This window comes from Pimephales promelas, chromosome 25 (assembly GCF_988280905.1).
Source record: "Pimephales promelas chromosome 25, fPimPro1.hap1.1, whole genome shotgun sequence".
Lineage (NCBI taxonomy): Eukaryota > Metazoa > Chordata > Actinopteri > Cypriniformes > Leuciscidae > Pimephales > Pimephales promelas.
The window spans coordinates 1,402,291-1,416,276 of record NC_142793.1 but is presented as its reverse complement, the minus strand read 5'-3'; the positions used below and the strand labels follow the sequence as shown (position 1 = coordinate 1,416,276).

Here is a 13,986-nt window from a genome sequence, read left to right as displayed (position 1 = left end):
AGGAGGACGGTTCGGTTCGGTTCGCGTTCCCCGCGCGGGTCTCTCTGTTGCCGAGGCACGAAGACGACTCGCATTTCGGGGTTCGCAAACGGATCTGACAGCGGGGGTTGGGACGAGCTCAGCTCTATCTCAGCTTTCACATGCCAGATCTAGTGGACTGCGATTTCCAGTTCCGAGGAATTGGTATCGTTAGTGTTTTGTTTTAAAAAGAAAGAGTACAAAACAAATAAAAATGTTAAGAGAAATGCAGATGTTTGAGTTTTAAATGAATGAATAAATAAGTCAGCTCATATCTGCTGAATAAAGAGGAGCTTTTAAAAGGAGGTTTTATTTATGCTTTTGCCAGTTAAAATTTTACTGGCTAGCTGAACATTATGAGATTGAAAAATAAATAAGAGTTTTTACATTAAATTTATCTTAAAAACTAGAAAACTCTGTATCTCAGCCTTTTCGTTGGGGTTTATATTTTATATGTTTAATCCCCAGATGTCTAATTATAGCAATGTTTGGGTACTGTATTTCAGTGCCTCGGGTTAAAGAGACGCTTGCGAGCTTTCGCTCTCCCGAATCGGTGTCATCGTTTTTAACCCCGACGTTACCCACCAGCCATCATAAATAATGAATACAGTTTTATTAGGCAGCCCTGGTGGGTATGGAATGAGTGTGAGGAGTGACTCTCTGAGGAGGGTCGCAGCGCTGCCAGTTCGGTTGTTCCCGCTGGTGGCCACAGAATTATATGTATATATATATGTTTTTCCGATATAAAGATAATGGAAAATAAAGCTATAAATATGTCTGTTCTTTTGGACGCTCCGCTTTCAAGAAAACTGTGAAATAATCCGTTCAGCGGTGTTCCAGAGGTTTCTTCCTCACCAATGTTCCTGAGACTGCTGGACGAGAGCAGTCTCGGCCTATTAAGCTCCTCGCAGCACAAGGTGCAAAACAGAACAGTCTAGCCAGTTAGAGATATGCAAGATCTGAGGACTGTTTTATCTCTAAAAAAGCTTGGACAAAGGAGAAGCCCTGACGCCGAGGCGGTCAGGCTTCTAAGGGTGGTCCCCTCTGGGGTAGGGACGGTTTTGAGAAATCGTTTCTCCTCAGCGCCCTTTGGGATGCGACTCTCTGAGGAGGGTCGCAGCATTGCTAGTTCGGTTCCCTGCCGGTTCGCAGTTTCAGGGCACCAAGGTCTCAGTGTCCCCAAACAAGCTTTAAAAAACGGCAGTCAGTTCGGTCTGGCTTTGGCTCCCTTTGAGCCCATTGAAGAGGTTTCAGAAAAATTCCTCACTTTGAAAACATTTCTCCTTGCTGTTTCATTTACCGGAGATTAGGAGATTTGCATGCCCTGTCGGTTGCTCCTTTATGCCTGGAATCTGCACGGGGTATGGTGAAAGCATTTCTATACCCTAGACCGGGTTATACTCCTTAGGTCCCAGTTAATTTTGTGGGGGCCTTATAGTGCTGCAGGCCTTTTATCCTCCACCTTTTAATACCCCAGATCAGGAACGACTGAACCATGTCCAGTTCGGGCATTAGATGCCTACGTTCACAGAGCTGCCCTGTGGCGTAAGTCTGAACAATTATTTGTCTGCCGTGGGTCACTCAAGAAAGAGTCCCCTGCATCTAAACAGGTTATGAGCAAATGGATAGTCGAGGCTGTATCATTAGCTTATGAAGCGGCTGAACAGCTTTCACCTATGGCTGTTCGGGCCCATTCTACTAGAAGTATGGCGGCCCCTACGGCCTTTATTCCGAGTGTTTCCCTTCTTGATATTTGTAATGCGGCAGGATGTCCTCTCTGCATACATTTGTCAGATTTTATGAGCTTGGCCTCTCCACTCCTGGGGCTAGGTTGCTTGCTTCTTAGTGTGCGCAAGGACTTAACACAGAACGGGCATTTCTCAGCATGGCGTAGTGGGTATGGGGTTCCCATCGCAGCTCGAAGTTCCCTTGAAAGGGAACGTCTCAGGTTAGGTATGTAACCCTGGTTCGAGAGGGAACGAGAGCTGCGTTCGCCTGCCATACTTCCTGCATGCCCTGATCGACTTGCTTCAGGCCTTTCACAGAAGCTGTCGCGGTCTGATCTCAAGGGTGCTTTATAGTTTCCTGGTCGATGACTTCACCTGACGTCCTACTCTCTCATTGGACTGATTGTACAGACGCTTCACGACGCAATCACGCAGAGCGTTCCCTTCGCGTTTGACAACGCAGCTCTCGTTCGCTCTCAGGGAACCAGGGTTACATACGTAACCTGAGACGGTTTTACAAGAACAAGCTCCACTCACATGTTATACACATTTAAATCCAGTTTAGTGAGAGATATTAGATTATATGTTTACTGAGTACATCCTAATAAATGAATAAAGTGTGTGAAAGGTTTGATATTGTGTAGTGTGTGATCCTCCATCAGCAGCTGCAGTTTCTCTCAGCTGTATCAGTGCAGTCACTGTGACGTCTGACTGACAGAGGTTTTTGTACGACTCTTTATCACTGTGTGAACACCCATTTACTGTTTGGATAATGTAAACTCTGACAGTAATAATCTCCTGTATCTTCAGTCTGGACTCCACTGATGCTCAGAGTAAAATCACTGCCAGATCCACTGCCACTGAATCTAGATGGAGTTCCAGTATAACGGTTTGATGTCTGATATATCAGGAGTTTAGGAGCTTCTCCAGGTTTCTGTGAGTACCAGGCTAAATGATTATTACCATACACATTACTGCTGGTTTTACAGTTTATTCTGACTTGTTCTCCTGGTTGAACTGCTGATATTGATGGACTCTGAGTTACAGTATACTGTCCTCTACACTCTGGAAGAAAACACACACAAAAATGAAAATTATGAATATTTGACATTTTAAGAGAACTAATAATTGTTGTAAAAACTGTATCACACAAACCTTGAATAAACAGTGCAATGGTCCAGATGAAGATGCAGATGTTGTTCATAGTTGTAGTTTAGTCTTGTGTGATGATGAAGAGTGTGTGTGTTCTGCTCTCAGTCATGAAGTGTTAAACTCACAGCACTATAAACACTCTCAGAGCACTGAAGCATGTGCTGACAATGCAAAGAAGTGGGCAGGATTTACAACAGCTTGTGCTGACAACACACTCATATACACTAGAGTTACACAATCATGACTTTATTTAGTGTGTTTATTGTGACTCCTGAGACCAATGGCGGATCTAGAAAATTTGACATGGGGGGGGCAAAGGGGTGGCAAGAGGTCTCGGCAGGGTGGCAGGGGTATTCGGTACATGCCAATCCCTATATGTGAATTGTTTTAACAAAACAAACATAAAACACTTTTAAACTCTAGTAGTTTTTGTTTAATCAAAGGTTTGAGCCCAGTGCAGTGTTCAAACAAAACAAACTGTGCATCTTTTAAAAAGTAAAAGTATAAAAAGCAAAATGAAAATTTATTTCAAAAAGTACAATAATTGTGTCCAAGGTGTAGTGGACTACAGATATAAAACAGTCGACAATACTCAAGGTCTTATTATAATTAAAAACATATATAGTCCACAAATGACCCTCATGGTCTCTCCAGTTTACTGCCTTCTCCTTCATTTCCCTCACACTCTTCCTCCTGTGTACTACTTTTATTTTTTATTTTATTTCATTTTTTTGCAAAAAAAGCTGCCAATATCTCCACTTTTAGCCTTTTCATGGTAAGGCTCCAGCTACTTTCTTCAACTACTCTTGCCTGCAAAAGTCAATGGGCTCTATCTTGCACCCGGCGCAAATAACTTTATACACAAACGCATGTCCCATTCCTATTTTACACGCGCGCAAAGCGGGATTTTTCCCTCCACAGACGCACGTCGGTAAACTAGGGAATGAATTTGCGCTCCCTGGGTGGATCGGTGCAAAAAGGAGGGGGATTTCGGCGCAAACATTCCCTGGTGCTATTTTACACTTCCAGAAAACAAAAAACCTGGTCTAAAGTCAGAGGCGCGTTGTTCATAATGCTATTTTAAGCGCGCATGCTTGGCCATAATGTAGTGGGTACACAACGTGCTTTGATTCTCTCATCAACACAAATGCAGTAGTTTTTATTTTTGCAAATCATACATTATTACAAGGAAAAATATTAACACATGAGGGAAATCATTGTGCTTTACATGAAGATGAAAAAACCGAATTACCCATTTTTTAAGGCTAATTTTATTAAGGAAGGATCAGACCTGTTTGTCCAATAGTGGCAAGAAACATATGTATATAATGTTTAACCGATGCTGATGCGAGGGTTTCTCCATCCCCATACACCGTCACCTCTCTGTCTTTCACTGTCTACAAGATCGTCGGTCTCCTCGGCTGTGAACGCTCCTGACGCGCGCCTGGTAAACCCGCCGTTATAATAACAATCCGTCATGCAACATGCGCACCTGCTCTTAAAGGGTATGTTGGATGGCGCTCTGATTGGTTTATTTCACGTTACACCCAAACCACACCAATGAATAATGAAGCTACTTCAGACCAACCCCTTTTAGATTTGTGCCAGGCACAAGAGATATCTGAGAGGAATTGGATTTATAAGACTGCTTATCTCAGGGGTACGAAACCTTTTTTGACCAAATAGCCTTTTTTTTTTTTTTAAGATTAATGCATTTTTCCAAAAGAGCCACAGTAAAATAAATATATAATATTATTATTAAAGACGTGCTTTTTTCAGTTAAATTTCAACAGCATTAGGCTAATTATTAGGTCCATAAAAACAAACAAATATTTAGCAAACAAACTTTCAATATTAATTGTGAAGGGCTTTCACAGTGAGGTTGAGTTATCAACTGATGAGTATAGTTCCCTCTGTCTGCGTGTGTGTGTGTGTGTGTGTGTGTGTGTGTGTGTGTGTGTGTGTGTGTGTGTGTGTGTGTGTGTGTGTGTGTGTGTGTGTGTGTGTGTGTGTGTGTGTGTGAGAGAGAGAGTACTTGGAGTACTTGCAGTACTTACAATCTAATATACTTACAATCTAGTAATGACATCTACTGTGTTTACGTGAATACTTTGATATATTTCTGTATTTATTTGTTCATTTAGCTGTGCAACCGAAAAGCTAATCAAATGATCAAACCCCTAATAACACCGTGTCCGAACTACACGTGACACGATAAAATTCCAGCGACAGCAAGAGTGTCTGTCCACACTAGACGCGACTGTGAGACGCCACACGTCAATCAAAAATCACAGCCATTCAGAACAGCGAGTGGGCGGAGTCTCTCTGTGAAAGCGCACTGTTGGCCCGCACTCGCTTTGGAAATGGGTAAGGACATAATCAAATCAAGAAATAACATTATTAAAAATCAAAACATTAACTAAATATATTCATTGACTAATTTTTATAAAGTACAGTTGTATGTTTACATATAATTCATTTTGAACGCTATATTACATGCTTTCAAAATCTGTCGCTTGTGGCACCGTGACCTATTTTTAACTAAAAATAAATAATGTGTACTCATAACCAGTGTAATTTCTTCATTCTGTCAGCCGCGACGTCGCAGAAAGAGGAACCGTTTCTAAATTAGAAGCTTTGTGTGTCGCCGTCGCGTCTGGTTAGGACAAAAACTCTGATTAACATGGAAAAGATACCTTTTATCACGTGTCGCGGCGTGTGCAGTTAGGACACGGTGTAAGGCACTGTATTGTGTGTCGTAACGTAACGTCGGCATAACGGCGACCATAAGTAAATGTTATGGATACAAACAATATTTAATATTTTTTATTAAGTTGTTCTTGTCTTTACTAAAATCTAAATTAGATAATCAAAGGGAAGAGTCACGAGGGATCAGTTTGATCGATGATTTTGGCTAACGTAATAGACTCGCTGTTTTTGCTGATGCTGAATCGTCTTTAGCATACAATACATTCATCACAAATGTAACTAAATTAATTAAGTAATTAATAAGTAATTACTCCGTATCACGTACACAGAAAAGTGTATATTACATTTAGTTTAAATGTATTGTTAAGTCTTTCTAAAGTTTGCTAGACATTGATAGTGTGTAGTGTGTGATCCTCCATCAGCAGCTGCAGTTTCTCTCAGCTGTATCAGTGCAGTCACTGTGACGTCTGACTGACAGAGGTTTTTGTACGACTCTTTATCACTGTGTGAACACCCATTTACTGTTTGGATAATGTAAACTCTGACAGTAATAATCTCCTGTATCTTCAGTCTGGACTCCACTGATGCTCAGAGTAAAATCACTGCCAGATCCACTGCCACTGAATCTAGATGGAGTTCCAGTATAACGGGTTGATGTCACATATATCAGGAGTTTAGGAGCTTCTCCAGGTTTCTGTGAGTACCAGGCTAAGTAATTACCATGCACATCACTGCTGGTTTTACAGTTTATTCTGACTTGTTCTCCTGGTTGAACTGCTGATATTGATGGACTCTGAGTTACAGTGATCTGTCCTCTACACTCTGGAAGAAAACACACACAAAAATGATTAATATTTATTTCACATTTTAAGAGAATTTATAATTATTGTAAAAACTGTATCACACAAACCTTGAATAAACAGTGCAATGGTCCAGATGAAGATGCAGATGTTGTTCATAGTTGTAGTTTAGTCTTGTGTGATGATGAAGAGTGTGTGTGTTCTGCTCTCAGTCATGAAGTGTTAAACTCACAGCACTATAAACACTCTCAGAGCACTGAAGCATGTGCTGACAATGCAAAGAAGTGGGCAGGATTTACAACAGCTTGTGCTGACAACACACTCATATACACTAGAGTTACACAATCATGACTTTATTTAGTGTGTTTATTGTGACTCCTGAGACACTGAGGATGTGCAGATGAACGTCCATCTCTGTGTCCATATTCAGTCATGTGACCATCATCACTGCTACACTTCCACTAGATGAAGCGCCATCACTAAAGTAAGATCATGAATCATGAGTGTGTTCAGAAAGTATCAGGACTGATTGTGAATCTCTAATCAGAGTTCATGGTGTCACTCCATCTATCATGAAGCCTCATGTGTGTCTGAAATCATCAGATGGAGAAGAAACAGGCTGTTAAAGATGGACACATATTAGAGCTTGTTCACGTTTCATGAGATTCAGAACCAGTCCAGATACTTTTATAACACACCTTGAATATGAAAACATGCAAAACACAACTTTGAGATCTTCATTGTCACACTTTCTATTGACTTTGGCTCTAATATTCAATAAAGTCATTATTTGAACAGATTCTCACTGAAGATTGAAGTGTGAAGCTGCAGGTTTTTCTGTCAATCATGATGATTGATCTGCATATGAAGAACAGAAGCATCATTATGAGAAACTCCACAACATCATCATCCATATCAAAGAGGTCAAAGGTCACCTCAGAGGTCACAGCTCATCACATATATTTCTTTAAACAGTGTTATATCAGAAAGCATTTAGTCAAATCTGAATGAGTGAGTGTTGAGATGTCACAGTGTCTGGTTGTGTTTCCTTGTTTGTCCACTAGATGTCCTCCTTCCCCTCGGTGTCATGTAATTCTGGAACTGCATTCTGTCTGTCACTGTCACTGTCACTCATCAGTTCATTGCACTCAGCTGTTCCCTGTAATCATTGTTCCCAGCTGTTCTGTGTTAGTCTTGTTAGTTCTGTGTATATATTCCCTGTCTGTGTTAGTTTGTGTACGGATTCGTTGCTGAATGTCACCAACACTTCTGAGGTCTGTTTTCTTGCCTGTTCGTGGTTTGTTTCTTGTTTATTTGTTTATTGGACTGCTAAAATGGATTTTGACCCCTGCATGGATGACTATGAGTTGGATTGCCCTGATAATAAATATGCTGCATTTGGATCCACCTGTTTCCCTGTGTGTTCCCGTGACAGAACGAATCCGTCAAATAATGGATCCAGTAGCATGAACATTTTTCAGGGCTTTGCCTTATTTGCCCGCCGGACTGAGGTCAAGGTGGTCAATTCCCCTGAGAACCCGGCCACCGATGACCGAGAATCTTTTAGGGGAACCCGTCTGGCCAAGTTTTCTGGGATTCGTGGAGGCCGCAGGAGAGGAGTTCCTAGAAGTGAGCTCCGGAATCACTCTCAACTTTGGTCTTTCTCCGACCATGGTCCGGTGATGCTCAGCCCAGAGCTTCCTTCACCGCTGGTCCTGTCCAGCCTGGAGCCTATACCTCACCATAAAGAACGACGGAGAAGGAGGAGGAAATACCCGTCTGCCCAGCGAGAGACTGTTCACGTCCCGTCTGCCCAGCGAGAGACCGCTCACGTCCCGTCTGCCCAGAGAGAGACTGTTCACGTCCCGTCTGCCCAGCGAGAGACTGTCTACGTCCCGTCGGCCCAGCGAGAGACTGTCCACGTCCCGTCGGCCCAGCGAGAGACTGTCCACGTCCCGTCGGCCCAGCGAGAGACTGTCCACGTCCCGTCGGCCCAGCGAGAGACTGTCCACGTCCCGTCGGCCCAGCGAGAGACTGTCCACGTCCCGTCGGCCCAGCGAGAGACTGTTCACGTCCCGTCTGCCCGACGAAAGACTGGTCAGGTCCCGTCTGTATCCCTGAGCTGGGACTATCTGGAGCGTCTGATTAAGACGTTGGAGAGGCCTGTCCCTGAGCCGGAGCCTGTCCCTGAGCCGGAGCCTGTCCCTGAGCCTGTCCCTGAGCCTGTCCCTGAGCCTGTCCCTGAGCCTGTCCCTGAGCCAGTCCCTGAGCCGGTCCCTGAGCCTGTCCCTGAGCCGGTCCCTGAGCCGGTCCCTGTCCCTGAGCCGATCCCTGAGCCTGTCCCTGAGCCTGTCCCTGAGCCTGTCCCTGAGCCTGTCCCTGAGCCTGTCCCTGAGCCGGTCCCTGAGCCGGTCCCTGAGCCGGTCCCTGAGCCGGTCCCTGAGCCGGTCCCTGTCCCTGAGCCTGTCCCTGAGCCTGTCCCTGAGCCTGTCCCTGAGCCTGTCCCTGAGCCGGTCCCTGAGCCGGTCCCTGAGCCGGTCCCTGAGCCGGTCCCTGTCCCTGAGCCGATCCCTGAGCCGGAGCTCATATTGGTTCAGGACCCAGTGTTTTTGTTTGTGTTTGTGTCTGTTCTAGTGTCAGTTCCTGAGCCGGCGCCTGTTCCCGTGCCGGAGGCAGAGCCAGCGCCTGTTCCCGAGCCGGTGTCTGGTCCTGAAAGATCTGCTCCGCCCTGGCCGCCCGAGGGGTCCTCCCCGCCCTGGCCACCCGAGGGGTTTTTACTGCCCTGGCCACCTGAAAGATCTGCTCCATCCTGGCCGCCCGAGGGGTCTTCAGCGCCCTGGCCACCTGAAAGATCTGCTCCGCCCTGGCTGCCCGAGGGGTCTTCACCGCCCTGGCCACCTGAAAGATCTGCTCCGCCCTGGCCACCCGAGGGGTCTTCACTGCCCTGGCCACCCGAGGGGTCTTCACCGCCCTGGCCACCTGAAAGATCTGCTCCATCCTGGCCGCCCGAGGGGTCTTCACCGCCCTGGCCACCCGAGGGGTCTTCTCCGCCCTGGCCACCCGAAAGGTCTTCACCGCCCTGGCCACCCGAGGGGTCTTCACCGCCCTGGCCACCCGAGGGGTCTGCTCCGCCCTGTCCACCCGAGGGGTCTTCACCGTCCTGGCCACCCGAAAGGTCTTCACCGCCCTGGCCACCCGAGGGGTCTTCACCGCCCTGGCCACCCGAGGGGTCTTCTCCGCCCTGGCCACCCGAAAGGTCTGCTCCGCCCTGGCCACCCGAGGGGTCTGCTCCGCCCTGGCCACCCGAGGGGTCTTCACCGTCCTGGCCACCCGAGGGGTCTTCACCGCCCTGGCCACCCGAAAGGTCTTCACCGCCCTGGCCACCCGAGGGGTCTTCACCGCCCTGGCCACCCGAGGGGTCTTCTCCGCCCTGGCCACCCGAGGGGTCTGCTCCGCCCTGGCCACCCGAGGGGTCTTCACCGTCCTGGCCACCCGAGGGGTCTTCACCGTCCTGGCCACCCGAAAGGTCTTCACCGCCCTGGCCACCCGAGGGGTCTTCACCGCCCTGGCCACCCGAGGGGTCTTCTCCGCCCTGGCCACCCGAAAGGTCTGCTCCGCCCTGGCCGCCCGATGGACTACGTGTCTCGCCCTGGCCACCCGATGGACTCTGTGTCTCGCCCTGGTCCTCGGTAAAGCCCTCACCCCTTGTTCCTGTCTCCCTTCATGGACCTGGCCCACCATCCCTCCCCCTAATCCTCCACCGTTCCACCTCCCTCCTGAACTCTTGTGATTGTGTTGTAGTTGTTGTCGTGGAGTGTCTGGTAGCCACTCCGTAGAGGGGGGGGGGTTATGTCACAGTGTCTGGTTGTGTTTCCTTGTTTGTCCACTAGATGTCCTCCTTCCCCTCGGTGTCATGTAATTCTGGAACTGCATTCTGTCTGTCACTGTCACTCATCAGTTCATTGCACTCAGCTGTTCCCTGTAATCATTGTTCCCAGCTGTTCTGTGTTAGTCTTGCTAGTTCTGTGTATATATTCCCTGTCTGTGTTAGTTTGTGTACGGATTCGTTGCTGAATGTCACCAACACTTCTGAGGTCTGTTTTCTTGCCTGTTCGTGGTTTGTTTCTTGTTTATTTGTTTATTGGACTGCTAAAATGGATTTTGACCCCTGCATGGATGACTATGAGTTGGATTGCCCTGATAATAAATATGCTGCATTTGGATCCACCTGTTTCCCTGTGTGTTCCCGTGACATGAGAAGAGCTGAGGATCTTCTAATATCAGTGTGTTGAAGTGTTGTTTCTCTCTCTCTGCTGGAGTGTGTGTTCACTCGAGTGGAATAGAGGTTTTTGTACGAGTGTTTCATTAGATTGGATCACTGTGGTGGACATTCGGTGGAGGAACTAAACTGGTGATCAGATGTAAGTCTTTTTAATTACATACTTAAAAAATAAATCAACTTAGATTTCAGAAAGTGTTTTACTGTTGAAACAAGAACAACATTTATTAATAATAAATGGTTATTTTGATGATTAGATGTTGTGGTAAAACTTTACTTCAAGCTTTATTTGTACGATACACCGTAAAGGTGTTCATAATGTATGTTATAATGCAGTATATATTTTCTTAAATAATTGCAACCACATTTAAAATGGATTATAATACTTAAAATTCTTTGTTAAATCTAAAATTGGTTGTTTGTCATGAGTGAGAAAATGAATAGATAATATTATAATGTGTTAAAGCCTTGGTTACAATTATTGATGAGATCATACATGCATTATAATGTGTAAAACAATATATAATTAATGCATTAAACATACCTAGGCTTTAATTAAAGTGTTACTGATATTTTTGTATAATTATTTAATCTAAAACAATGATATTATTATCAGAATAGCATTATTCCTTTCAACTAAATCAATACAATTCTAAGCATATCTCTATACTGTGTCTCACTATGAGTTTATTCAGTTTATTACAGGTTTGTTTCTCCTTCATTTATTTCTACACTGAGTTCATATTTAGTTCATCTTTTATTGTAGAAATCATACATGTAAAAAGAGATTTGACATCAGAATGTAAATGTTGCTCCTTTCTGTAGTTCAGTCAATGATACTGAATCTCTTTTGCTCATGTTGTGCTTATAATTCAGTGCTTTATAATACAAACACAGACGTTTTTTTCTAGTTCTTATAAGTTATATACATTTCTTTTTATGTGAGCTTGAGTCAAACTTTTACATTGAGTTTTTTATTTGTTGAATATCTCACTTGAGTACAAACTAACTTTTGGGATTTCCAATTAAATTGAATGAAAGCAGTCTGTGTATTACGATGTTTAGTTTGATTGATGCGGTGTGTGTGTGTGTGTGTGTGTGTGTGTCTCCTGCAGCTGGTCCCACAGTGAAGCCCTCAGTGTCTCTGCTGCCGCCCTCTTCTCTGCAGATCTCTGGAGACTCAGCCGCACTGCTCTGCCTGCTCAGCTCTTACTCTCCACAGGGGGCGCTGGTGAGCTGGACACTGGACGGGTCAGAGGTCACCGAGGGGGTTCTGACCAGCGCAGAGAGCCAGCAGGACGGCCGCTACAGCCGCAGTAGCGTCCTGACCCTCAGCAAAGCACGCTGGGAAGAGGGAGAGCTGTACGTCTGCAGAGTAACACATGATGGAGCTCCTCATGAGGTCTCGTTCCACAAGAGCTCTGAGTGCTGATGTTTCTCTCCTGAAGATGAGCCGTATCTGAGTGTCCTGTGTCAGGCAGGATTCACATGAGTCTAGTGCTGCAGCTGGAGTGCTTTACAACTCAATACTCAAACAGTGTGTGTGTGTGTGTGTGTGTGTGTGTGTTTGCTGCAACATTCAATAAAGCTTCTCAACAAGTTCACTTTGTGTCTGACAACATCATTCAACTAACAGATGAAGATGCAGGAGCTTTTCAGAAGGTTGATGTGGCAGTAAATGTCAAATAAAGCTCTTGGGGTTTGAACATGGTCTCGGGAGACAGAGCTGCTCTATTCTGAGAGATCACAATCACTCCACCCTGACAATGCAAATGGGCTTTCAGTCTCACTCTCTGATTGGTCACATCATCTGGACTGGAACACTTTCACTTCTGCTGCACATTTACATGTCAAATGTTTCACAAATAAAGCTCTTGGGGTTTGGTCCTCAAGCTTGCACACAGATCCTGTCAGCCGGAGCTGGGCCGTATGTGGCATTTAAAGAAGTTTAGCTGTAGATCTAGCGCTATAATTACAGCTGTAATGAGATAAAACACTACAGATATAAAAATGGGTCATTTAACTGACAATTCCTGAGCAATAAACAAAAACACTTTATATTCTACAATATATTACGCTCATATTCTCCAGAGCGGCTGTATAGATAAATGAAGTAAATTAATTTACAACAAAAATGAACCATCACTGAACCTACTTAACCTTTAGGCGTCCAACGTAGTTTTGGGGTCCTTAAAATATTTTGACATGCCCTGACATTTGTGTTTTTTGCAGTTACTTATAAACATATGAATGTCATTTCTGTCAGGCCCACTATCGTCAAATATGATTGACAGTTAGCAACAGTTTGGACTGGCGGTGGGTTTCAACATCAATGTATGCCGATATCATTCATTCAAGATTTGAAAGTATTTTAGGGGAATCAAATGCCAAACCCTGCCTGAGACAGGAGGAGCTGGGGAGGGAGGAGGGTAATCGCTCCTGAGAAACGCCACAGCTGCTGATAATACTGAAGGAGCTTATATATGTATACAGTGATAGAGTCGTATTCCTGTAGTAGACGAGGATCAGCCGAGAGTCACTGATGAGAGCTTCACTAAAGGCGGGCATACACTGTGCGATTTTCGTCCGATTTTGAGCCGAATTCTGACTCGTGCGACTCTTTTTCCTTTCCGATTTTCAGCTTTGTCGTGCGTCGTTTGTCGTGCAGTGTTCGTGCAGTGTACAGGGAGAAACGAGAGGCGATTAGCCTCTCACGATCGACAATCGGATGGTCGGATGAATTTTCTCCTCGTGACTATATCGCACAGTTGAAGCAAAGCTACGAACCAATTGCCCTAAACTCAGTGTTTTTTCCCTCACTGCACCTGCGCGAAATCAGAAGTTTAACGATTTCATCTGCAGCAAAAATAAAATTAAAATAAAAACGAAAAGAGGGAGATCTTTAAGTTCTGTGGTTCAAACTAGCTACAAATTACTGTTGCTTACCTCCAGCTCGTGTTGCAAAATGGATAATATTACCCACCGTCTTCAAGCCACCTGCGATGTTACACCTCTTTTATTAATTTGTCAAACAATGTTTTTGAAATAAACCTGTTTTTAATTTTCATTGATGATTAATTATGTCAATGTTCGGACATATTATAGACTGTTAATAGTTATTTTATATGCCTATAATTCATTGTAATCGACCTAAATGTTTTAGACAATTTTTAATGAGGAGTAAGATTATGTAATATTTTATTATCCTCACAGCACGTTGGTTATGTGCTGTGAAAATATTGCGTGGCAAATTAATTATAATAGCGGATCAATTTAATAATAAAATTAGCCTATAGGCCTC

General features: G+C 44.7%; 2 gene segments (V, D, J or C); both read right to left on the bottom strand.

The window, feature by feature from the left end:
• Positions 1-2,260: 2,260 nt before the first annotated feature.
• Positions 2,261-3,082, bottom strand: LOC148964958 (immunoglobulin kappa variable 3-11-like). The segment is given in 2 exon segments: positions 2,261-2,810; positions 2,901-3,082. Coding segments are annotated over 2 exon segments (375 nt in total).
• Positions 3,083-6,002: 2,920 nt separating this feature from the next.
• LOC148964957 (immunoglobulin kappa variable 3-20-like) lies at positions 6,003-6,861 on the bottom strand. The segment is given in 2 exon segments: positions 6,003-6,428; positions 6,517-6,861. Coding segments are annotated over 2 exon segments (372 nt in total).
• Positions 6,862-13,986: the final 7,125 nt, after the last annotated feature.